Genomic DNA, 26,425 nt, shown 5'->3' on the forward strand with positions numbered 1-26,425 from the left:
TGCTTCCTGTTCCTCCTCCTTCTCTCTCTCTCTCTCCTCTTTGAAAATTGAATAAATAAAGTCTTTAAAAAAAAAAAAGATACATATGGGAGTTGATGCTTTCTGTTCCTCCCCTCTTCTCTCTCTCTCACACACACACTCCCTTCTCTAAAATGAATAAATAAAATCTTTTAAAAAACTCTTAAAAATCTAGTTTTGTGTACTTTTTACTGTTCTCATTTAAGTATTAAATGCATGAAATAATAAACTACCTTTAGGTATATAATTTTTTTTTATACTTAAAATGGTCATTAGGGCAGAGAACCGGTTGTTAAATTATTTGAATACTATCACTGGCCTAGACATATAAAATTGAGATACATGAACACATATATTGCTTTTAAAGTTATGAAATTACACAAAGTCACCACAAGTAAAAGAGATCAGATAGAGAAGAGGTATAGAAGTACTAAATCCTAGGGTACCCAAAGATTTAGAAGTCCAGGTGATGAGGAATCAAGAGGATAAGAAGGGCCTAACCAGGTGGTAGTGCAGTGGATAGAGCGTGGGGCTGGGACACAGAGGACCCAGGTTTGAAACACTGAGGTCTCCAGCTTGAGCGCAGGCTCATGACATGACCCTATGGTTGCTGGCTTGAGCCCAAAGGTCACTGGCTTGAGCAAGGGGTCACTTGTGCTGCTGTAGCCCCCAGTCAAGGCACATATGAGAAAGCAGTCAATGAACAACTAAGGTGCCACAACACCTTATGCATCAAAGACTTGATACTTCTCATCTCTCTACCTTCCTGTCTGTCTGTCCCTCTCTCAGTCTCTCTTTCTGTCTGTCACCAATAAATAAATAAATAAATAAGGATGAGAAGGATGGCAATAATCCAAAAAAGGGAGAAACGGTAATGCAGGAGGAAAAAAGGATGTTGCTGGATGATATCTTTGAATAAGCAGTAGGGAATGAGATTTAGTACACAAGTTCACCGGTTGGCCTTAGATAAGTTCAAATTACAGAGTAATAGGAGGAAATGCAAAAACAAAGAGCCTACACTGGTGGATAGATTTGACAATGGGAGTTTGGGATGTTCTTTTTTTTCCCAAAATTTTATTTATTCATTTTAGAGAGGAGAGGGAGAGACAAGAGAGAGAGAGGAGAGAGAGAGAGAGAGAGAAGGGGGGGGAGGAGCTGGAAGCATCAGCTCCCATATGCGCCTTGACCAGGCAAGCCCAGGGTTTCGAACCAGCGACCTCAGCATTTCCAGGTCGACACTTTATTTATTTATTTAAATTTAATTTTTTTATTTTTTATTTATTTATTCATTTTTTAGAGAGGAGAGGAAGAGACAGAGAGAGAGAGAGAGAGAGAGAGAGGAGAGACAGAGAGAGAGAGAAGGGGGAAGGAGGTGGAAGCATCAACTCCCATATGTGCCTTGACCAGGTAAGCCCAGGGTTTCGAACTGGCGACCTCAGCATTTCCAGGTCGACGCTTTATCCACTGCGCCACCACAGGTCAGGCCAGGTCGACACTTTATCCACTGTGCCGCCACAGGTCAGGCGGGATGTTCTTTTTTGATTGTTTTTCTTTCTTTTTTTTTAATGCTTTATGAATTTGTATGTCATCCTTACTCAGGGGCCATGCTAATCTTCTCTGTATCATTCCAATTTTAGTATATGTGCTGCTGAAGCAAGCCCAATTGCTTTTCTTTTTTCAGTGAAAGAGAAAGCTGAGAGTTTGGTGTTGGAAGTTTGAGGACAGAGGAGAAGCTATGATCTAGTTCAGGGGTCGGGAACCTTTTTGGCTGAGAGAGCCATGAACGCCACATATTTTAAAATGTTATTTTGTAAGAGCCATACAACGACCCATGTATGTTACACATTATCCAATAAAAAATTTAGTGTTGTCCCAGAGGACAGCTGTGATTGGCTTCAGCCACCCACAACCATGAACATGAGCAGTAGGAAATGAATGGATTGTAATACATGAGAATGTTTTATATTTTTTTAATTTTTTAAATTTATTCATTTTAGAGAGGAGAGAGAGAGAGGGAGAGAGAGGGAGAGAGAGACAGAGAGAGAGAAGGAGGGAGGAGCTGGAAGCATCAACTCCCATATGTGCCTTGACCAGGCAAGCCCAGGGTTTTGAACCGGCGACCTCAGCATTTCCAGGTCGACGCTTTATCCACTGCGCCACCACAGGTCAGGCTGTTTTTTATTTTTAACATTATTTTTTTTATTAAAGATTTGACTGCGAGCCAGATGCAGCCATCAAAAGAGCCACATCTGGCTCGCGAGCCATAGGTTCCTGACCCCTGATTTAGTTCATTAAAAAAATAAGAATATTGACTTGGACTTGGAATTAGAAAACTCGATTTCGGCTCCCAGATTTTCCATGCATCAGGTTGGTTAAATTTGTCTATTCAACCTCTCAGGTGTTCAGTTTCTCAATAGGTAAAATGGAGCTACCTACTGTCCAGAGGTGTGTGTGTGTGTGTGTGTTAAATAAAAGAATAAATGTGAAAGAAAAAGCATTTTGCAAAGTTATTTGTACTTGAAAAATAATTTTAACATTTGAATGCGCTAATCAAGGACTTGCTTTGTGAGTATTGTCATGTGCTTTACATACATTATCTTATTTAATCCTCACATTGACCCCGTGAGGCAAGGACTTCTTATTCCATTTTACTGTTGGCAAGTTGAGCCTTTACTCTAGAGGTGCTAAGAATCTTGCCCAAGGTTCAGAAGTTAGTAGAAGGCGGAGCGGCATGCCAATCAAGGATTCAAATCCAAGGCCCAGACTGAAGAACTATACTTTTCCAAGACATATTTTCTTTTTGATTAGCTCAAGTGTAGTAATTTAGTGCTTTTTTGGCGCAGGTTATAAGGGTCTCTTGGGACCTTTTAGGGAACAAGAAAGATGAGTTGTTCATTCTGTGGACTTTAACAGGTTAAAGTGGTTTTGATATTTGATTCGTCCAGTATCCATGGCAGCTGAAACAGAGGACTTATAGGAGAGAGGTGCTGTTGCCAGATTTTTAGGAGGCAGCTTTTAAAAAACTGTATTTTCATGCTCGCTTCGGCAGCACATATACTAAAATTGGAACGATACAGAGAAGATTAGCATGGCCCCTGCTCAAGGGTGACACGCAAATTCATGAAGCGTTCCATATTTTTAATTGAATGACAAGATAACCTGGACATGTTTTCTTTGAACATATGTACCCTGATTTATTGTCACCCCATTAAAATTAATAAAAATTAAAAAAACAAAACAAAACAAAAAACCCCCTGTATTTTCAAGTATTAAAAATACATATTCTACTCCCCAATTCTATAAACTAGTCTGCGGGCATCCATGCCCGCCAAGGGCGACAGCAATGTGGCGTGAACCCTGAGGGGTGGGTCTTAGGTTGGTCTCACAGGGGTGAGTCGGGACTGCGCCAGTCGTTGGGCAAGCGTAAGGTAGGTCTGGGCCGTTGGGGTGGCGGAAAGAAGACGGTTGGGCCCTGACAGGGTGGAGTAGTGGTCAGAGGGGCGGGGGTGGGGATGGTGAGAACTCCTCCTGGGGGCGGGCCTGCGGCCGTCGCGGGGTGTGGCCGCTGCGGGCGCGTGCGCATCGCTACGCGGGGCATTTCAAAAACCTTGCTGCCGGAGCCGAACGGCGCCTAGGCTGCGCGCGACGCCCGCGGACCCGAGCTGTCCAGCAGCCTCCCACAGCGGCCCGGCTCGACGCCCGCTCTGTCCTCACGCTCTGCTGGCGGGGTTGCCATGGTTCATTTATTGCATTCGGGCCTCTCGCCCTGGACCATCGTCCTTCCCGACGCTCTGAAGGATGCCCTGGGCTTTTCCGTGGTGCAGGTGAGCACTCGGGTGGGGACGAGGACGCGAACCCCGGTAGGATGTGCGATGCCGGGAGAGCGCGGCGAATCGTCAGAGACGTGCGGAGGTATTTGCTCGGCTGACGCGGGGTCAAGTCTGAAGAAGCTGAGCTCCTGCGGAACTCACATCGGCCAAGCGCAAGCTGGAAGGGACTTGACTGCCCGGGGCGTCCAAGCTCAGGGCCGTGCGCAGGACCTTGCGCAGCTGAGTGAAGGCACCGCGAGAGCAAGTCCCGCCCCCGCTTGACCTTGGGCGAGTTACCCTTCTGGTCTCTGGCTCTCCCCTGGGCGGCTGCGGCTGGTTTTTTTTGCCGGGTGGTGTAAGATTGGATGTTACGTGCTGAGCATCACGCTAGGCCTGGCCCGCAGTAAACCATGGTATTTGTTGTAATGAACCAAATGCCCCAAACCTCGACGGTTCCCCCGCGTGCATTGTGGACGCCGTATCCCCTCGAGGGGCGCACCAGCCCCTACTACCCGAGTCCTTGGGGACGGGCACCGTACCGGGAACACCCTCCTGAGTGGGCTGGGGAAACTAGAAACCCTGAGGACTGAAATTCCTTCATTTTCAGTGTTTGTTTCTTTTCCTTCTTTTTTTTAACTTGGAATGCCTTTTAAACTAAACAAAATGCAAACTAAAAGAATGGCGCCTACTGTGGGTTAAGTGGTATCACAAATTAAAAAGTTATTAACTTTAGGGGGGGAGAGAGAAAGAGAAGCATCGATTTGTTTTTCCACTTGTTTATGCATTCGTTGCTTGGTTCTTGGAGGTACTCTTTTTTTTTTTTTTTTAATTCATTAGAGAGAGAGAGAAGGAGGGGAGGAGCAGGAAGCATCAACTCCCATATGTGCCTTGACCAGGCAAGCCCAGGGTTTCGAACCAGTGACCGCAGCATTCCAGGTTGATTGCTTTATCCACTGGGCCACCACAGGTCAGGCCTTGGAGGTACTCTTACCGGATATCCTACCGGCAACCTTGGCATGTGGGGTTGGTTGTGGCTCCAACTTGCTGAGCTATAGAGCTGGGGCAGTATCGCATTTCTGAAGTAAATCCCATCATCTCTTTTATTTGGGGTGGAGGATGGGCATTATAGTCTTCGTTAAACTGCTGTGTAGGGAAGTTGAGAACCCTGAAAGTTAATTGATTTGCTTATGAACTTGAACTTGACATTAGGTGTAATGATGTCAGATACCACATTCTACAACAAACACCCCAAGGACCATCCTCTTAGAACTGAAAATCTAGTGAAGGTTCAACCCAAAATTAGTACAGAGGGAAGGAAATATTCTGATTGAGGGTATATTTTACCTCCCACTGTACTCCTGTAATACTCTTTTGGACTTAACTTTTAAAAGATTCTACATTAGTTCTATTTTTTTTTTTTTTTTTTTTTTTTTTTTTACAGAGACAGAGAGAGAGAGAGATAAGGACAGACAGACAGGAACGGAGAGAGATAAGAAGCATCAATCATTAGTTTTTCATTGTGACACCTTAGTTGTTCATTGATTGTTTTCTCATATGTTCCTTGACCATGGGGCTTCAGCAGACCGAGTAACCCCTTGCTCGAGCCAGTGACGCTGGGTCCAAGCTGGTGAGCTTTGCTCAAACCAGATGAGGCCACACTCAAGCTGGTGACCTCAGGGTCCCGAACCTGGGTCCTCTGCATCCCAGTCCGATGCTGTATCCACTGCGCCACTGCCTGGTCAGGCCTAAATTTGTTTTGTAGATAATTGAGAGACTGGGTTTTTAGAAGCAGTGTCTCAAACACATTTTTTTGTTTAGTAAGTTTTTATTTTAATTTATTTAAAAATTTATATTTACTGATTTTAAAGAGAAACAGGAAAGCCCTGACCTGGTAGCTCAGTTGCTTGGAGCATCATCCAGATAAACCAAGGTTGCGAATTCAATCCCAGGTCAGGGCACAGAAGTGGAACAATGAATAAATGTCTATCTTTTTGTTGCTGTCTCTGTCTCTTCCCCCCTTCCTCTCTCTCTAAGAATTAATAAATTAATTTAAAAGGAATCAACCAACGAATAAGTGGAACAACAAATCATTGTTTCTTTGTTTTTCTCCCTCTGTCTCCCTCTCTCTCTAAATCAATCTATAAAAATTTTAAAAAATATTAAAAAAAAAAAAGCCCTCCACAACGTTCAATTAGAAGTTGATAATAGGAGACTCACAGGCTGGCTGAAGGAGGAAAGTGCTGGCCTGGTTAGTTTTATTTTATTTTATTTTATTTTTGTATTTTTCTGAAGCTGGAAATGGGGAGAGACAGTCAGACAGACTCCCGCATGCGCCTGACCGGGATCCACCCGGCAGGCCCACCAGGGGCAGCGCTCTGCCCACCAGGGGGCGATGCTCTGCCCCTCCAGGGCGTTGCTCTGCCAAGACCAGAGCCACTCTAGCGCCTGGGGCAGAGGCCAAGGAGCCATCTCCAGCGCCCGGGCCATCTTTGCTCCAATGGAGCCTTGGCTGCGGGAGGGGAAGAGAGAGACAGAGAGGAAGGAGGGAGGGGGGTGGAGAAGCAAATGGGCACTTCCCCTATGTGCCCTGGCCGGGAATCGAACCCGGGTCCCCCGCACGCCAGGCCGACGCTCTACCGCTGAGCCAACCAGCCAGGGCCCCTGGTTAGTTTTATAAGAAGTTTATTTAGCCTAATCAGGCAGTGGTGCAGTGGATAGAGCATCGGACTGGGATGTGGAGGACCCAGGTTCGAGACCCGATGTCGCCAGCTTGAGCCCAAGGTCGCTGGCTCAAGTAAGGGGTTACTAGGTCTGCTGTAGCCCCATGGTCAAGGCACATATGAGAAAGCAATCAATGAACAACTAAGTGCCACAACAAAGAACTGATAATTGATGCTTCTCATCTCTCTGCGTTCCTGTCTGTCTGTCCATCTCTCTGACTCTGCTCTGTCTCTGTAAAAAAAAAAAAGAAAGTTTATTTATACATCTGCAAAACAGAATGGCTGAGACCCTAGTCATATCAGTGGAGAGCTGCAGGAAGGGGGTGTCTGACATAAGGGTTGCTGCAGACATTTGCTGGCATGGGGTTGGGACATGGCCAGATCAGCATATCTTGGTTTGTTGCCTTTGGTCACAGACTCTCCCTTTCTGATGGCCTTGTCCCAAGGACATTTCCCAGAACCTTCCCAGGGTGGTAGGGGAGGGGGAAGTTGGGTGAGGGAGATGCTTAATGAAGAAGTTGAGGGGAATTTGAGTTTAAAGGGGCTTTGGATTTAAAGGAGCACTGAACCCAAACCTAACATTATAGCCTTTGTTGTTTAAGGAATAGGGGTAAAGGTCTCTTTTTCTGTATCTACTTTCTGCTGGTTAGGGTCTGTGAAGTATTTATGGGGAGGTGGATGAATGGGAGTTGTTTGGTTGTTGATGTGATCTGGGGTTCGGGCTATGTGGTATGAAGTGGTGGCTTGAAGTAACATACAGTAATTTATCCAATGGATTGGTTTGTTAATGTCTGTGGGTCAAATAAGTTTGCAAATATGATGTATATGTTTGCTTACTTATAGTTTGCATTGGGTGTGGGGGACAGGCAGGATCCTTATAGCCTAAGGCTTCGTTTGTTTTTTTTTTTTTACAGAGACAGAGAGTCAGAGAGAGGGATAGATAGGGACAGACAGACAGGAACCGAGAGAGAGATGAGAAGCATCAATCATTAGTTTTTCGTTGTGACACCTTAGTTGTTCATTGATTGCTTTATCATATGTGCCTTGACCGTGGGGCTACAGCAGATCGAGTAACCCCTAGCTTGAGCCAGCGACCTTGGGTCCAAGCTGGTGAGCTTTTGCTCAAACCAGATGAGCCCGCACTCAAGCTGGCGACCTCGGGGTCTTGAACCTGGGTCCTCAGCATCCCAGTCTTATGCTCTGTCCACTGTGCCACTGCCTACTTAGTTTCAAGACTTTTTGCTTTTTCCACCCTTTTAATCCTAAGATCTTCTCAACACTAAGCTTTTCTCCACACCCTTGACTGTTGCATGATGTGGGGTGGTGCACTCTTATGAGGAATCCCATTTATGCCTCAGATAAGTGGCTTTGTATCAGAGACTTCTTTATTTGTATATTGGTTTAAAGGTTTGGATTTATACATTATAAAATGGGCAGACTGGGGGCTTGCTCTCTCGGTTCCTGAAATGAGCATTATAGAGGAGAAACAGCCAAGATGGCAGAGTGCTGAAGGAGAAGCCAGTTTGTGCAGAGAGGAGGAGATGGGGAACAGAGGTGAATAAGGCTGGTGAGGTAGAAACTTTTGATTCTAGGAATACTCTGATGAGTCAGTGGCTTTGGGAGCCCTGAATGGAAAGGGAAATGTTTTCCCACTGTGTGTATTTCTTACCCACTGGGTGCAAGCTAGGATTAAAGCTAATGGCCCACCAGTTCTTGGCTCTGTTGTTTCATTACCGTCTGTCCGAATCAAATGCGAGCCTTTATGGGCCAGGCGGCTGTGATGGTGGCCGTGGCTGTGATGGTGGCCACGGCTACTGACCATACAATGTCCTAAGGCCGTCCTGGAGAAAAGAAGAAAGGAGGTGTACAAGACATGGTCCAAAAATTAGAGCAAGTATGAGGAGGAATACGGGACTTATGAAAGGGAGTAGCCATGCATACTAATTAATCTTGTTTAACCAAGTGTCCTAGATGTTAGACTAACATTCTTTTATCTTAGTGGCTTTTTTAGTTAGCTGATAGGTCGGATCTGGAACTAGGCCCAATGGACTGACATAGAAGCAGCATTCCTCATCTAGGAAGAGGCAAACTCCCTTCCCTCTTTTTCAGCTGTGAGGAGATTTAATGCTCATTTGTTTTGTAAGGCAGTGGCTGTGAGGGAGTCTATTTGGTCTTGTAAATTGACTAAGATTTTTGCAATATTATCCAGGCTCTTTTTTTCGATCATCTGACAGGGTTTTGAAATATTGTAGAGCTATTGTTAGTCCTCCTATACTAGTCCTAACCCTTGAAGATATGCTGAGAGTTACTAAGAGAGGGATGAGCTGCACTGCCCTCCTTTGCCGGAGTTGCTGGATCTCTGGAATGGATAGGGATTGGTTATTGGCGGCTATGTCAACATTGGGAGAAAGGTATGTTAAAGTACATGTTCCTGTCCAGTTAGTAGGAAGGCAAAGGTAGGCATCCTCACCACAGAGGAAGAATATTCCCTGTTGTGTTAGGCAGGAAGAGAGGTGGATTGAGAAAAGGTGAGAAAGAGAATAGGGAGGTGTGTTCTTTTCTTGGGGTTCTGCTGTCCAGAGTGATAATGTAGACGCTACTGCAGCACCGATACAGGGAGAGAGATGGGTACTTGTTCCTTGGATGCAGTGAAAATTAGAGGAATCTCCAGGGTGGGAGGTGATCCAGGGGAAAAAGGAGAGGAAGGGACTAGAGCAATTAAAAGAAGAGGCTTGTAATGTAAGAAAGGAGGAGAATTGGACTGGTTGGAGAAAGCAGCCCTTTGTCTCAGAAGGGGCCTGATAGTCTATTCATCGAGACTAATGTGTGGTTGGAAACTGGAGTGACAGTGATGTTGCATGCAGTTTCTGGCAGAATGACCCACTGTTCCCTGATGTTCCGGTGAAGCATATAAGGGGGCTTGAGTTCATAGGAAAATACGTAGAGCAATGGAGTCTTTTATTGGGAGGGGGGAGTTAAGGGTGAACATTTTTAAACTGTCATATGAGTGTATGATGTTAAAGGTGCATTTGGAATCTGTATATATGTTAATATCACATCCCTGCGCTAGGGTGAGTGCTTTGGTGAGAGCGAATAATTCATCTTTTTGAGATGTGACTTCTAAGGGGCGGGATTTGGCCTTGATAGTTTGGTGGAGAAAAAGGGTTGAATTCAGGAGGGAGGGAGAATTTGTGTAGTTTTGTGAGATAGTAAGTCAGAAAGATTGTGGGAGGAAAGAACTGTTGTTGGTTGTCCAAATGTGAGGTTTTTTTGCTTTTTTGTGTGAGGAGAGCGGCAGCTGCTAGGGTCCTGAGGCAAGTTGGTCATCCTTTAACACAGGGGTCGGGGATCTTTTTGGCTGAGAGAGCCATGAACACCACATATTTTAAAATGTAATTCCGTGAGAGCCATACGACCCGTGTACATTATGCATTATCCAATAAAAATTTGGTGTTGTCCCAGAGGACGGCTGTGATTGGCTGCAGCCACCTGCAACCTTGAACATGAGTGGTAGGAAATGAATGGATTGTAATACATGAGAATGTTTTATATATATATATATATATTTCTTTTTAAATTTTATTTATTTATTTTTTACAGAGACAGAGTGAGTCAGAGAGAGGGATAGACAGGGACAGACAGGAACGGAGAGAGATGAGAAGCATCAATCATCAGTTTTTTGTTGCAACACCTTAGTTGTTCATTGATTGCTTTCTCATATGTGCCTTGACTGTAGGCCTTCAGCAGATCGAGTAACCCCTTGCTGGAGCCAGCGACCTTGGGTTCAAGCTGGTGAGCTTTTGCTCAAACCAGATGAGCCCACGCTCAATCAAGCTGGAGACCTTGGGGTCTCAAACCTGGGTCCTCTGCATCCCAGTCCGACGCTCTATCCACTGCGCCACTGCCTGGTCAGGCTGTTTTATATATATATATATATTTTTTTTTTATTTTTTTTTATTTTTTTTTTCTTTTTAAGATTTTTAAAAATTTATTCATTATAGAGAGGGGAGAGAGTGAGAGAGAGAGAGAGAGAGAGAGAGAGAGAGAGAGAAAAGGAGGGAGGAGCAGGAAGCATCAACTCCCATATGTGCCTTGACCAGGCAAGCCCAGGGTTTTGAACCGGCAACCTCAGCGTTTCCAGGTTGACGCTTTATCCACTGCACCACCACAGGTCAGGCCTGTTTTATATTTTTAACATTATTATTTTTATTAAAGATTTGTCTGCAGGCCAGATGCAGCCATCAAAAGAGCCACATCTGGCCTGACCAGGTGGTGGCGCAGTGGATAGAGCGTCAGACTGGGATGCGGAAGGACCCAGGTTCGAGACCCCGAGGTCGCCAGCTTGAGCAAAGAGCTCACCAGCTTGGACCCAAGGTCGCTGGCTCCAGCAAGGGGTTACTCGGTCTGCTGAAGGCCCACGGTCAAGGCACATGTGAGAAAGCAATCAATGAACAACTAAGAAGTTGCAACGCGCAACGAGAAACTGATGATTGATGCTTCTCATCTCTCTCCGTTCCTGTCTGTCTGTCCCTGTCTATCTCTGCCTCTGTAAAAAAAAAAAAAAAAAAAAAAGAGCCACATCTGGCCTGACCTGTGGTGGCGCAGTGGATCCAGCGTCAACTTGGAACGCTGAGGTTGCTGGTTCGGAACCCTGGGCTTGCCTGGTCAAGCCACATATGGGAGGGAGTTGATGCTTTCTGCTCCTCCCCCCTTCTCTCTCTCTCTCTCTCTCTCTCTCCTCTAAAATAAATAAAAAATAAAAATAATTTAAAATTAGTAGACTCTTAAAAAAAAAAAAAAAGAGCCACATCTGGCTCGTGAGCCATAGGTTCCCGACCCCTGCTTTAACAGTACATAGTTTCAAGCTGTTTTGATAAATAGGCTATGACTTGTAGGCTTGTCCTAAAATGCCAACAGCTATTGCCTCCCTTTCATCAGTATAAGGTTTGAAGGGTTTAGTGAGATTGGGAAAAGTTAGGGCTGAAGCTGAGAGAGGGCTTGTTGGAGTTTTTTAAAGGGTGAAGAGATGTTTGAGGTGGGATCTAGGGACTCTAGAGCAGTGGTAGTCAACCCCGGTCCCTCCTGCCCACGAGTGGGCGTTCCAGATTTCATGGTGGACGGTAGCAGAGCAACCAAAGTATAAATAAAAAGATAGATTTAACTATAGTAAGTTGTTTTATAAGGATTTATTCTGCCAAACTTAGTGAAAATTTGACATAAAGTACTTGCTAAATAATTATTATTATATGCTTTAACTTGCTGTAACTCTGCTTTATAAATTTTACAAAGTAAAGTTACTTCCCTACTTTATAAATCACCATTACTGTGGGACCGGTGGGCAGTTAGAAAATTTTACTACTAACAGAGATACAAAAGTGGGTGGTAGGTATAAAAAGGTTGACTACCCCTGCTCTAGAGGATAAAGGGACCTTTTGTTGCTTGATTGAGGGGATTTGGTGTCCTCTGCTTTGAATAGTTTCTTATGTTGTATTGAAATTGTCAGATTTCTTGGTTATATTCCCCAGTAAACTGTTAGCTTAAAAGGATTAGAACTATATCTTATTCATCCTTGTATTTTCAGTGCTTGGTACAAAACAAGTGATAGATAAGTGAAGGATTGAGAGAGCTTATTTTTCAAGATATAACATGAAATTTTCAATTCAGTAACAGTTGGAATAAAGTGGTTCCATTACTTATAAATCATTATTAGAATAAGGAGAATGCATTTTTATTTTATTAAAAAAATTTTTGTGTGTGTGACAGAGACAGAGAGAGGGACAGATAGGGACAGACAGACAGGAAGGGAGAGAGATTCATTGTGGCACCTTAGTTCACTGATTGCTTTCTCATATGTGCCTTGACCAGGGTGCTACAGCAGACCGAGTGACCCTTTGCTTAAGGCATCAAACCAAATGAGGCCACACTCAAGCTGGTAACCTTGGGGTTTCGAACATGGGTTCTCCACGTCCCAGTCTCACGCTCTATCCATTGTGCCACCGCCTGGTCAGGCAAGGAGAATGCATTTTTAGATGTACTCATTAAGTAGTTAATGTATGGCATGACCACTTTTTTTTTAATTTTTTTTTACAGAGACAGAGAGAGAGTGAGTCAAAGAGAGGGATAGACAGGGACAGACAGGATCGGAGAGAGATGAGAAGCATCAATCATTAGTTTGTCATTGTGCGTTGCAACACCTTAGTTGTTCATTGATTGCTTTCTCATATGTGCCTTGACCGTGGGCCTTCAGCAGACCGAGTAACTCCTTGCTGGAGCCAGCGACCTTGGGTTCAAGCTGGTGGGCTTTTTTTGCTCAAACCAGATGAGCCTGTACTCAAGCTGGCGACCTCGGGGTCTCGAACCTGGGTCCTCTGCATCCCAGTCCAACGCTCTAATCCACTGCGCCACCGCCTGGTCAGGCGGCATGACCACTTTTATGTTGACTTTTTGTACATGTATTCTAACAAAAGATTTTTGGGGGTTTGTTTGCTAGGAGGAAGCATCTCCCTACTCTTTGGTATACACCTGCCTGAATGTCCTGATTGCTAACCTGGAGAAATTATGTTCTGAAAGATCTGATGGAACCCTGTGCCTTCCAGAACACTGGAGTTTCCCTCAGGAATTAGCTGATCGATTCCTTGGGGTGATGACTTGGCAAGGTAATGATAAGGTACTCTATCGTGTACTTTTATAAGACTCTACAATTTGAAAAGCACATTCAGTTCCTATTTTGTTCTTACAACAACTTGGTGAGAAATGAAGAAATTATTCCAATTTTATCTGTGTGGAGACTCAGAGTCTCTCTGAGATCCCTTGGTGGAAATTGTTTTGCTTCTAGGCTTGACCTAGGCTTGTCCTGCGATTGGCTTAGTCAAGTGGAGATAGTGGAGAACTAAGTCAAGTTACAACCAGCTGTCTGCTGTCTAGCTGCTGAAATGCAGTTGCTGTAGTCTTGTCTCCTGTTCTTTTGATTAACACGAGCCTTTAAATAATTTTCCTTTACCTCCCATTATGTGGGGTGTTCAAATGAGCTATGTTTAATTTGCCATGTTATAGTGTTTCCTTAACGAAAAAAAAATTTTACCAACAAATTATTGGAATGTAATTCGTATACCATATAATTCATCCATTTAAAATTTACAATTCAGTGACTTTTTTAGTGTATTCACAGATTTGTGCAGTCATCATTACAATTTTACAGCCCTCATCACAATATTTCATCACTTCAAAAAAGAATCTCCTTACCCATCCTGCCTGCAACCCTAAGCAACCACTAATTTACTTTTTACCTTCATGAATTTGCCTATTCTGCATATTTAATATATTAAAAATGGAATCATGCAAATATGTGTCTTTTTGCATCTGACTTCTTTCACTCAGCGCACTATTGTCAGAGTTCATCTATGCTGTAGCATCAATTGCCTTGTCATTTTTTTGGCTCATACTACAGGCATACCTCAGAGAAGATATTGCAGGTTTGTTTCCAGACTACCACAACAAAGTGAATAACACAATAAAGCAAGTCACACCAATATTTTGGTTTCCCAGTGCATATTTTTTTTAATCGATTAAAAAAAAATTTTTTTATTTATTCATTTTAGAGAGGAGAGGGAGAGACAGAGAGAGAAGGGAGGAGGAGCTGGAAGCATCAACTCCCATATGTGCCTTGACCAGGCAAGCCTGGGGTTTTGAACCGGCGACCTCAGCATTTCCAGGTTGACGCTTTATCCACTGCGCCACCACATGTCAGGCCCCCAGTGCATATTAAAGTTATGTTTACACTATACTGTAGTATATTAAGTGTACAATATCTAAAAAAAAAAATTATAAACTTTAATTAAAAACTTTAGGCCCTAGCCGGTTGGCTCAGTGGTAGAGCGTCGGCCTGGCGTGCAGGAGTCCCGGGTTCGATTCCCGGCCAGGGCACACAGGAGAAGCACCCATCTGCTTCTCCATCCGTCCCCCTCTCCTTCCTCTCTGTCTGTCTTCCCCTCCTGCAGCCGAGGCTCCATTGGAGCAAAGTTGACCCGGGCGCTGAGGATGGCTCCATGGCCTCTGCTTCAGGTTTTAGAATGGCTCTGGTCGCAACAGAGCGATGCTCCAGATGGGCAGAGCATTGCCCCCTGGTGGGCATGCCGAGTGGATCCCGGTTGGGCGCATGCGGGAGTCTGTCTGACTGCCTCCCCGTTTCCAACTTCAGAAAAATACAAAAAAAAACCAACAAAAACCCAAAAACCTTTAGCCCTGGCCAGATTGCTCAATTGGTTAGAGCGTCATCCCACTGTGCAAAGGCTGCCGGTTCGATCCTGGGTCAAGGCACATACAGGAACAGATCAATGTTTCTGTCTCTCTATCTCACTCTAAAATAAATAAATAAATAGATTTAGAAATGCTTTATTGCTAAAAATGGCATCTGAGCCTTTGGTAAGTTGTAACCTTTGCTCATGGAGGGTCTTTGCCGCCATGTTGATGGTTGCTGGCTGATCAGGTTGGTGGTTGCTAAGGGTTACGTCGCTGTGGCAGTTTTTAAAAATAAGACAACAGTGAAGTTTTTTAAAATTTCTTTTTATTTATTCATTTTTAGAGAGGAGAGAGAGAAGGAGAGAGAGAGGCAGAGGAGAGAGAGACAGAGAGAGAGATGGGGGGAGGAGCTGGAAGCATCAACTCCCATATGTGCCTTGACCAGGCAAGCCCAGGGTTTCGAACCGGCGACCTCAGCATTTCCAGGTCGACGCTTTATCCACTGCGCCACCACAGGTCAGGCCGACAACAGTGAAGTTTATTGCCTTGATTGACTCTTCCTTTCAAGAACGATTTCTCTGTAGCATGTGATGCTGTTTGATAGCATTTTACCCACAGTAGAAGTTTTTTCAAAAGTGGAGTCAGTCCTCTCAAACCCTGCTAGCGGTTCATCAACTAAACTTATGTAATATTCTAAATCCTTTGTTTTTATTTCAACAGTCTTCACAGCATCTTTAGCAGGTGTAGGTTTCATCTCAAGAAACCACTTTCTTTGCTCATCCATAAGATGCACCGCCTCACACGTTAAAGTTTTATCATCAGATTGCAGCAATTCAGTCACACCTTCAAGCTCCATTACTAATTCTAGTTCTTTTGTTATTTTTACCTAACCTGTTCTTGCTTCCTCCACTGAACTCGTGAACCCCTCAAAGTCATCCATGATGGTTACAAATAGCTTCTTTCAAACTCCTGGTAGTGTAGATATTTTGACCTGTTTCCATGCATCACAAATGTTCTTTTATTTTTTTATTTTATTTTTAACTTTATTCAGTTTTTTTTTTTAGAGAGAGAAACACACACAGAGAGAGAGAGAGAGAGAGAGAGAGAGAGAGAGAGAAGGGAGAGGAGCAGAAAGCATCAACTCTCATATGCACCTTGACCAGGCAAGCCCAGGGTTTTGAACTGGCGACCTCAGCATTCCCAGGTCGACACTTTATCCACTGCGCCACCACAGGTCAGGCCACAAATGTTCTTAATGTCAGTTTTAATGGTCAGTCCTTTCCAGAAGGTTTTCAATTACCTTTGTCCAGATCCACCAGAGGAATCTTTTATCGATGGCAGCAATAGCCTTATATAATGTATTTCTTAAATAATAAGAATAATATTGAAATTACTCCTTGATCCATGGGCTGCAAAATGGATGTGTGTTAGCAGTCTTGGAAACACTGTATCTTCATCAGAGCCCTTGTGTGACCAGGTGCATTGTCAGAGCGCAGTAATATTTTGAAAGGAATCTTATTTTGTGAGCAGTAGGTCTCAACAGTGGGCTTAAACTATTTAGTAAACCATGTTGTAAAAAGATATACTGTTGTTCTATTTATAGAGCACAGGTAGAGTAGATGTAGCATAATTCTTTTTTTTTTTTAATTTTTATTTTTATAGCATATGTGTGAGGGAGACAGGAAGGGAGAGAGATAAGCATCAGCTTGTAGTCATGTCACTTTAGTTGTCCAGTGATTGCTTTCTCATATGTGCCTTGATGAGGGGCTACAGCTGAGCCAGTGAACCCTTGCTCAAGCCAGTGACCTTTGGGCTCAAGCCAGCGACCATAGGGTCACGTCTATGACCATGTGCTGAAGCCAGTGACCCTGTACTGAAGCCATTGAGCCCTCACTCAAGCCGGCGACCTTGGGGGTTTTGAACATGGGTCCTCTGCATCCCAGGCCAATGCTTTATCCACTGTGCCACTACCTGACTGGTCAGGCACAACTGAGCTATTTTTATTGCCTGAAATAGAGGCTCCACCCAGCCATCCTCAGCGCCCTCAGTACTGGGGCCCATGCACTTGAACCAATTGACTGAGCTTTGGCTGTGGGAGGGGAAGAGAGAGATAGAGGGGTTGAAAAGCAGATGGTCGCTTCTGTGTGGGGCTGACACTCTATTGCTGAGCCAGGGCTCTTGTTGGGTAAACAAACTTTTTTTTTTTTTTTTTCAGAGACAGCGAGAGAGTCAGTGAGAGGAACAGATAGGGATAGACGGACAGGAACGGAGAGAGATGAGAAGCATCAATCATCAGTTTTTCGTTGCGACACCTTAGTTGTTCATTGATTGCTTTCTCATATGTGCCTTGACTGTGGGCCTTCAGTAGACCTAGTAACCCCTTGCTCAAGCCAGCGACCTCAGGTCCAAGCTGGTGAGCTTTTTTTGCTCAAACCAGATGAGCCTGTGCTCAAGCTGGCGACCTCAGGGTCTCAAACCTGGGTCCTCCGCATCCCAGTCCGACGCTCTATCCAATGCGCCACCGCCTGGTCAGGCTAAACAAACTTTTTTTTAGGTTTGCTGCTTGTATTGGTCCAGTGCCATGTATGTATAGTTTATGGAAGGCTGTGTGTGCTTGTTCTGAGTGCAGCAGATTGCAAATTGCAGATTGCCTTCCTGCTTGGAAGGGGCCATTGTTGCTATTGTTTGCTGGAGAAGGGTTTTTTTCCCCCAGCCTGTTTTCCTGTTTTGCAGAAGAGTAAAGAGAGAAAGAGAGAGAGAGAGAGAGAACCTTGCTGAGGCTTATGAGGGCTTAGGAGTCCAGAGGGTGACTCCGAAGAATGAGTCTGGGTTGTGGAACCTGAGACAATGAGTTGGGGTTTTGGAGCCCTGAATTCCACCTGGCCTGTTTGGGGAGTGCTGAGGCTGATGGGGGCGTATGAGTCTGGCTGAGTCTGGAATGCTGAGGGGCTTGGGAGCCCTGCCTGTTTGCTCATCCGCCTTTATGAGATTTTAATAAGCGGAATAGCCCACCATCCTTCAGCTCCACTGTTCCTTTACCATTTGCCCGAATCCAGTGAAAATCTGCATGGCCATGCCAATGGCCCTTGGCCCTACAGCCCTAGAATCAGTTTCTTGATATCCACAGAATAATTTTCTGGGATATTTATTGGGATTGTATTGACTCTAGACCAGGGGTCTCAAACTCAACTCAGCATGTGGGCCGCAGAGCAAGATCACAGCCGTTGGGCGGGCCGCACTAGGTCTACAAAAGGCAACTGTTACGCAACACTTTTCTCACTGCAGTTGAAAACAAAAAAAAAATCAGTACAACAAGCACAATCGTACATGCAGTTTACTCAGTGTCACAAAACGACCAGAAACTGTAGTTCGCATCACAACTGCTGTTAACTAAGCTAATATCTAGCTAGGATGCTAGAAAAATGAAAAATACAAGTAGGCCCCTACGCTTACTTAATTTTATCCAAAATATTTTGAACTTCGTGGATTAGTCTGCGGGCCGCACAAAATTGTTCGGTGGGCCGCAAGTTTGAGACCCCTGCTCTAGACCAAGTTGGGAAAAACTGGTAAGATTGACAATATTGAGTCTTCCTCTCTATGAACATGGAATATCTACTTTTTAGTTCTAATTTGTTTCATTTATCAGAGTTTTGTAGTTTTTCTCATACAGCTCTTGTACATATTTTCTTAGATTATACCTAAGTAATTTCACTGTTTTGGGGTGCCAATATGTCACGAGCCAGCACCACTGGTAATTATGCAGGTCTCTTGTGGGAATGGTGGAGGATTAGAAAATAAACACAGAAAGAAAAAGAATAGGATTAGGAGGCCTCCTGTAAACTGGTGATTTATAAGAGTGGCCTATACTCCCCAAAGCTTTGTTTTTATAGTGTAAAGCAAAGTTATTTTGCAAAACAAAGAGAGCTCAGATACAAAGTCACATTTTTGAGGCAAACCGAGAATTCTCCCAGGTGCAGAAAACCCCCCACCATTCATAACATTTTAACTTCACAAAACAAAGGGTGAAAAAAACCCTGCCTCCAGTGTCTTCTAGGGACATGGGGGATGGGATGAGTAGAAACCATCAGCGTCACAGCTAACATGGAGGTGTGGGGAAGGGCATGTAAATTGCCTTTACCAATTTTTTTTTTTCCTGAATATGGAAACGGGGAGAGACAGTCAGACAGACTCCTGCATGCGTCCTACTGGGATCCACCGGGCATGCCCACCAGGGGGCAATGCTCTGCCCCTCCGGGGCGCCGCTCTGTTGCGACCAGAGCCACTCTAGCGCCTGGGGCAGAAGCCAAGGAGCCATCCCCAGCGCCCAGGCCATCTTTGCTCCAATGGAGCCTTGCTGCGGGAGGGGAAGAGAGAGACAGAGAGGAAGGAGAGGGGGAGGGGTGGAGAAGCAGATGGGCGCTTCTCCTGTGTGCCCTGGTCGGGAATCGAACCCGGGACTTCTGCACGCCAGGCCAATGCTCTACCACTGAGCCAACCGGCCAGGGCCACCTTTACCAATTTAATCAAACAATCAGAGGTTGCCTTTAGCAATTTTTTTTTTTTAAGATTTTATTTATTCACTTTTTAGAGAAACAGGAGAAAGAGAGAAAGAGAGAAAGGGGGAGGAGCAGGAAGTATCAACTCCTACATGTGCCTTGATCAGGCAAGCTCAGAATTTCGAACCAGGGACCTCAGCTTTCCAGGTCTGCTGGTTGATACTTTATCCACTGTGCCACCATAGGTCAGCGCCTTTAGCAATTTAAGCTTTAAATTGCAAGGCTCTTTTGTCAGTTTACAGCAGGAGTAGTCAACCTTTTTATAATCTACCGCCCACTTTTGTATCCCTGTTAGTAGTAAAATTTTCTAACTACCCACCGGTTCCACAGCAATGGTGATTTATAAAGTAGGGAAGTAACTTTACTTTATAAAATTTATAAAGCAGAGTTACAGCAAGTTAAAGCATATAATAATAATTACTTACCAAGTACTTTATGTTGGATTTTTGCTAAGTTTGGCAGAATAAATCTTTATAAAACAACTTACTATAGTTAAAGCTCTTTTTTGTTTATACTTTGGTTGCTCCGCTCCCGCCCACCATGAAAGCTGGAACGCGCCCAGTAGTGGGCGGTAGGGGCCAGGCTGACTACCACTGGTTTACAGTCTCCCACAGCCTCTAGCAACTTAAGCAAGTGAGGTGGGGGGATAGGCAGCAAGGACTTTGTCAGCTTGCAGCCTGTTTCCCACACTAATACAAGTGGTGTTATGTTTTAATTTCAAATTCTACTTTTATTTGTTTGTATATGGGAACACAGTTGACTTTTGTATAGTAACCTTGTATCCTGCAACCTTGGTAGACTGCTGTATGCCCAGTAGTCAGGGCCATCGTTGCTGTGCATGTGCAGGTTCCCATTAGATTCAGACAGAAGGTAAAGAAACTGCAGAGCCGAAAACTGGTGGGCCATTCCTTTATTCTAGCCTTGCACCCTGCAAGCAAGTAAAAACATACAGGGCTCCAAAACCCACTCCTTCAGAGCTCACAAAGCTACTGACACATCTGGGTTTTCCTAGAATCAAAGGCCCCCACCAGCTCAGTCACCTCTGGTTCCCCATCTGCATACCTTCTCCCTTCCCATCTCTGCACAAACTGGCTTCTCCTTCAGCACCCTGCCATCTTGGCTTCCTTTTTCCTTCTTCCTCACAAACTTTTTGGCACGAAACCCCTCCTCCAGCAACATTAGCTTAACAAAGCCCCTTCCCAAGCAGGAAGGTAATTAACAGTTTCATCTGGCATTCACAGTGGCAGTGGCCATTTTTAACAAGAGTAAGCAAACGTAAAAATCACATTTTACAAACTAATTTGCCCAACAACTGCTTATTAGTTCCAAGAGTTGTTTTTGAGGTTCTCTCAGATTTTCTACATAAGCAATTATATAATTTTAAAATTTTATTTATTTATTTATTTTTTACAGAGACAGAATGAGTCAGAGAGAGGGATAGACAGGGACAGACAAACAGGAATGGAGAGAGATGAGAAGCATCAATCATCTCATTCACCGTTCCAGGCATGTAGCATAGCACTTTATATATAGTGAGCACTCCATATTTGTTGAATAAATGTATGAATGAATGTGCTCAGTTCCTCTGCAAAGCTTGAAGTAGAGGGGCTTCCTTCCTCCTGTCTTAGTAGCACAGCCTACTTCAAACTGGGAACCTGGGAATTGGCTTAGATAGCTTTTTCCTCAGTTTTTCTCCCTAGTCCATTCAGCTACCATATTCTGTAAGCCTTAGTTTAAATTTTCACCTCTCATGATAAAAATGATTAGTAACCTCTTGCTCCATCTCACTCCCATCAACCACCATTGTAATTCCTTTACCTCTGTCACATAATTGGTTTTTCTAAAAATATAATTATAACCACTAACTTTTCTGCTTAAAATTCTTTCTTTCTTTCTTTCTTTCTTTCTTTCTTTCTTTCTTTCTTTCTTTCTTTCTTTCTTTCTTTCTTTCTTTCTTTCTTTCTTTCTCTCTCTCTCTTTCTCTCTCTCTCTCTCTCTCTCTCTCTCTTTCTTTTTTCAGAGACAGAGTCAGAGAGAGGGATAAATAGGGACAGACACAGGAATGGAGAGAGATGAGAAGCATGAATCATTAGTTTTTTGTTGCGACACCTTAGTGTTCATTGATTGCTTTCTCATATGTGCCTTGACCGTGGGCCTTCAGCAGACCAAGTAACCCTTGCTGGAGCCAGCGACCTTGGGTCCAAGCTGGTGAGCTTTTTGCTCACACCAGATGAGCCCACGCTCAAGCTGGGGACCTCGGGGTCTTGAACCTGAGTTTTCCACATCCCAGTTCGACGCTCTATCCACTGCGCCACCGCCTGGTCAGGCGGGAAGCCTAAATTCTTTTTTTTTTTTTTTTTTTTTTTTTACAGAGACAGAGAGAGAGTCAGAGAGAGGGACAGACAGACAGGAACGGAGAGATGAGAAGCATCAATCATTAGTTTTTCATTGCTCATTGCAACACCTTAGTTGTTCATTGATTGCTTTCTCATACGTGCCTTGACCGCAGGTGTTCAGCAGACCGAGTAACCCCTTGTTCGAGCCAGCGACCTTGGGTCCAAGCTGGTGAGCTCTGCTCAAACCAGATGAGCCTGTGCTCAAGCTGGTGACCTCGGGGTCTCAAACCTGAGTCCTCAGCATCCCAGTCCAACGCTCTATCCAGTGCGCCACCGCCTGGTCAGGCTAACAACAAGTGCTTTCCTTTTTTTTTTTCATTTTAGAGAGGAGAGGGAGAGACAGAGAGAGAGAGAGAAGTGGGGGAGGAGCTGGAAGCATCAACTCCCATATGTGCCTTGACCAGGCAAGCCCAGGGTTTCGAACCAGTGACCTCAGCATTTCCAGGTCCATGCTTTATCCACTGCACCACCACAGGTCAGGCAAGCCTAAATTCTTTATTGCGACACCATAGTTGTTCATAGATTGCTTTCTCATATGTGCCTTGACTGGGGGGCGCTACAGCACACTGAGTGACCCCTTGCTTAAACCAGGGACCTGGGCTCAAGCTGTTGAGCCTTGCTCAAACCAGATGAGCCCTCACTCAAGCTGGCGACCTTGGGTTTTTGAACCTGGGTCCTCTGCATCCCAGTCTGATGCTCTATCCATTGCGCCATCCCCTGGTCAGGCTGTGCCTCTGTGTCTTTAACATGTTCTTCCACCCTTCACCTTCCCCCTGGCAACACCTTTCCCCCCTCAAAACTTTACCCCAAGTTAATCTCATTTGTACTAATTCAACACCTGGGATGAATCACTACTGCATATAATACACTATTTATAATTTATTTATGTGCATTCCTAGACTGAATTCTAATTACCTTGTGTGCCGTCTCACACATAGAATATGCTTAGTAAAACTTTTCTAAGTGAAATCTAGTACAACCCACTTATTTTATAGATGAGAAAAATGAGACACTGAGAACTTTTCTAAGGCTATCCACTAATTTGGTTTAAAGTAATCATTAATAGAGTTATCTGCATACTATATATTTTGTACTTACTATTTTATTTTGTCTTTTTTCTGTGAACAAGGTTGATAATGGATAAAACTGGGTTCTGGAGTCCCACTGACTTTGATTCTTGATTCTGCCACATATTTGGGCCTTGAACAAGTTACATACTTAACGTCTTTAAGCTTTAGTTTGCTCAGCTATAAGATGGTTAATAGTAATAGTCTTTTTTATAGTATTGTTGCAAAGAATAAGTGATATAATTTGAGTAAAGGGTTTCGAACAATGTTTGGCACAGAGTAAGCAGTAAATATAGTTATTGTTATATTATTAGCACCTGTCATAGTTTATTGGCCGTAGGCCTTCTAGAAAAGGTATGAGATTTAGTTATTACAAACTGGTTCTGGTCCTTTTTTAGGCAAGCTGACTGACAGAACAGCAAGCATTTTCCGAGGTAGCCAAATGAAACTGAAGCTGATCAATATTAAAAGAGCTAAAATCTCTACAACTGCATTCATTAAAGCTTTCTGCCATCACAAACTCACTGGACTGGATGCTACTGCACTGCACACGGACCTCCCAGTCCCAGACATCATACGGGGACTCTGCAGCAATAGCTGGATCCAGCAAAACCTCCGGAATCTCTTTTTGGACTCGACAAGCATCCCTCAAGATTCAGGACTCCTGCTCGTTGGTCAGCTCACTGGTCTTCGTGTTTTAAGTGTTTTCAGTGTTTGTTTTCATAGTGAAGACCTGGCTAGTGTTTCTCAGTTACCAAAACTGGAAAGCTTGGATATTTCCAATACTCTGGTCACTGACATCTCTGCACTCCTTACCTGTAAGGATCGACTCAAATCTCTCACAATGCATTATCTGAAATGCCTGACCATGACCAAACCACAAATTCTTGCAGTCATTAGAGAACTTAAATATCTGCTTCACCTTGATATTTCTGATCACAGGCAACTCAAATCAGATCTAGCTTTTCATTTGCTACAGCAGAAGGATATTCTACCTAATGTTGTGTCGCTGGATATTTCGGGAGGCAGCTGCATCACTGATAGAGCTGTAGAACTATTTATACAGCAGCGGCCTGAGATGCAATTTGTGGGACTATTGGCTACAGATGCTGGTTATTCTGAGTTCTTTACTACAAAGCAAGGCTTACGGGTTAGTGCTTATCCAAAATAAGTTTATTTCATTTGTTCAGAACATTATTAGGCTGCTGTTATATATATGAATCTAGATATTAGGGTTACAGAGACAGATAAAAAAATCCTTAAGAAGCTTAACAATGAGTTATTGTATAGCTATAAGTTGTAGAAATGTAGTCTTAAAACAAGGTACAATCCTGGCCTCTAGTTTAGTTTCATAATGACAATGCTGTCATTTATACATCATTTCCTATCTGCCAGACATCATATGTGCACATTGTTTTCTTTTCTTTTTTTTTTTTTACAGACACAGAGAGAGTCAGAGAGAGGGACAGATAGGGACAGACAGACAGTAACGGAGAGAGATGAGAAGCATCAATCATTAGTTTTTGGTTGTGACACTTTAGTTGTTCATTGATAGCTTTCTCATATGTGCCTTCAGCAGACAGAGCAACCCCTTGCTCAAGCCAGAAACCTTGGGTCCAAGCTGGTGAGCTTTTGCTCAAACCAGATGAGCCCGCGCTCAAGCTGGCAACCTTGAGGTCTCAAACCTGGATCCTCCACATCCCAGTCTGACACTATATCCACTGCGCCACCGCCAGGTCAGGCTGTTTTCTTTTTAAATCCTCCCATTTTACAGTTGAGAGAATAGAAATTCAGGGAGCTTAAGCTACTTATCCACAGTCATAGATCTATTAAATGGTATAGCTAGGATTTGTATGCAAGTCTTTGTGACTCTAAAATTGTGTCCTTCACCTCTATTAACAGCTAAATAGAATTAATAAGGCAGGTGATCAGTATGGTTGACACTGTTTTTGGTGAAGATAAGACACAAAGCAATTTGAAAAGAACCTTGGCCCTGGCCGGTTGGCTCAACGGTGGAGCGTCGGCCTGGCATGCAGGGGACCCGGGTTCGATTCCCGGCCGGGGCACATAGGAGAGACGCCCATTTGCTTCTCCATCCCCACCCCCTCCTTCCTCTCTGTCTCTCTCTTCCCCTCCCGCAGCTGGGGCTCCATTGGAGCGGGAATGGCCCGGGCGCTGGGGATGGCTGGGGCGCTGGGGATGGCTCCTTGGCCTCTGCCCCAGGCGCTAGAGTAGCTCTAGTCCGGGCAGAGCATCGCCCCCTGGTGGGCAGAGCCTCACCCCTGGTGGGCGTGCCGGGTGGATCCCGGTCGGGCGCATGCGGGAGTCTGTCTGACTGTCTCTCCCCGTTTCCGGCTTCGGAAAAGTACAAAAAAAAAAAAAAAAAAAGAAAAGAACCTTAAACATGTTTTGAATAATGCTGGAATAGGGTTATAGTCTGTCATGGTGCTATTTTTTTTCTTTTATTCCTCCTATACCCTCCTTCACCACCCTTCACTACCCCTAAACCTGTCCTCTCTTTCACCTCATCTCCCCTCCCCCTGTGATAGTGCTATTTTTAAAGCAGCATATATTTAAATATTTATGCTTAGAATAGTTTTTAAAACAGTGGTTCTCAACTGTACATTTTAATCACTTTGAAAGCTTTAAAATATACTGATACTTATGTCCCATCCCCCAGAGATTCTGGTTAATTGGATTGGGATTTGGCCTAGGCATCAAGATTTTAAAAGCGCCCATTAATTACATATAATGTGCAGCCAAGGTTTAGAACCACTGCTTAGCCTGACCAGGCAGTGGCGCAGTGGATAGAACATTGGACTGGGACGTGGAGTACCCAGATCGCCGGCTTGAGTGCAGGCTCATCTGGCTTGAGCGTGGGATCATAGATATGACCCCATGGTTGCTGACTTGAGCCCAAAGGTCGCTGGCTTGAAGCTCAGGGTTGCTGGCTTGAGCAAGGGGTCACTTGCTCTGCTGTAGCTCCCCAGTTAAGGCACACAGGAGAAAGCAATCAATGAACAACTAAGATGCCACAATGAAGAATTGATACTTCTCACCTCTGTCTTCTTATCTGTCCCTATCTGTCCCTCTCTCTGGCTCTCTCTCTGTCTGTCAAAAAAGAAAAAAACAAAAACAAAAAACAACCACTGCTTAAAAAGAACCCCTTCTTTATGATTATACCTCATGTGATTCTTCCTAGGATGAATAAGTAAAGTGATTTGGAGTCATTAATTGTTTTACATTTTATTCCTTTAATTTTAAAACAGCAATTGTATTTTACAGTCCTTTTTATTTTCTGGCATCTGTAATGAAGGCAGAAGCCATCAGTAACATCATTATGCTTAAAATAGAGAGGTAATTTGAACTTTCAGATTGAATATGCGCAGTACAGAATTGTTTATCAGGAATGTACATCTAGACCTGTTTAAGATTAATAGCATTTAATCACAGTGATCAAAAGACCACAGTGAGGCCCTGGCTAGTTGGCTCATTGGTAGAGCGTCAGCCAGCATGTGGAAGTCCTGGGTTCGATTCCTGGTCAGGGCATACAGAAGAAGCAACCATCAGCTTCTCTACCCCTCCCTCTTCTCTCTCTCTTACTTCCCCTCCTGAAGCCAT

General features: G+C 44.1%; 2 protein-coding genes and 2 non-coding genes across 4 annotated transcripts in view; 2 read left to right on the plus strand and 2 right to left on the minus strand.

Annotated features, from left to right (window-relative positions):
- Positions 1–26,425, minus strand: part of ECHDC2 (enoyl-CoA hydratase domain containing 2) — a 234,551-nt gene that overhangs the window by 137,566 nt on the left and 70,560 nt on the right. The window lies entirely within an intron of this gene.
- On the minus strand, positions 1,573–1,675 carry LOC136401951 (U6 spliceosomal RNA). The gene has a single exon (XR_010750873.1). It is a non-coding gene; the product is annotated as a U6 spliceosomal RNA (small nuclear RNA).
- LOC136401895 (U6 spliceosomal RNA) lies at positions 3,052–3,158 on the plus strand. Its single transcript, XR_010750820.1, has one exon. It is a non-coding gene; the product is annotated as a U6 spliceosomal RNA (small nuclear RNA).
- ZYG11A (zyg-11 family member A, cell cycle regulator) overlaps positions 3,753–26,425 on the plus strand; it is a 65,001-nt gene continuing 42,328 nt past the window's right edge. Inside the window, exons 1-3 of the mRNA XM_066376334.1 lie at positions 3,753–3,842; positions 13,038–13,203; positions 23,203–23,954. Coding sequence (XP_066232431.1) covers positions 3,753–3,842; positions 13,038–13,203; positions 23,203–23,954 — 1,008 coding nt within the window. The remainder of the gene's footprint in view (positions 3,843–13,037; positions 13,204–23,202; positions 23,955–26,425) is intronic.

This window comes from Saccopteryx leptura, chromosome 3 (genome assembly GCF_036850995.1).
Source record: "Saccopteryx leptura isolate mSacLep1 chromosome 3, mSacLep1_pri_phased_curated, whole genome shotgun sequence".
NCBI lineage: Eukaryota > Metazoa > Chordata > Mammalia > Chiroptera > Emballonuridae > Saccopteryx > Saccopteryx leptura.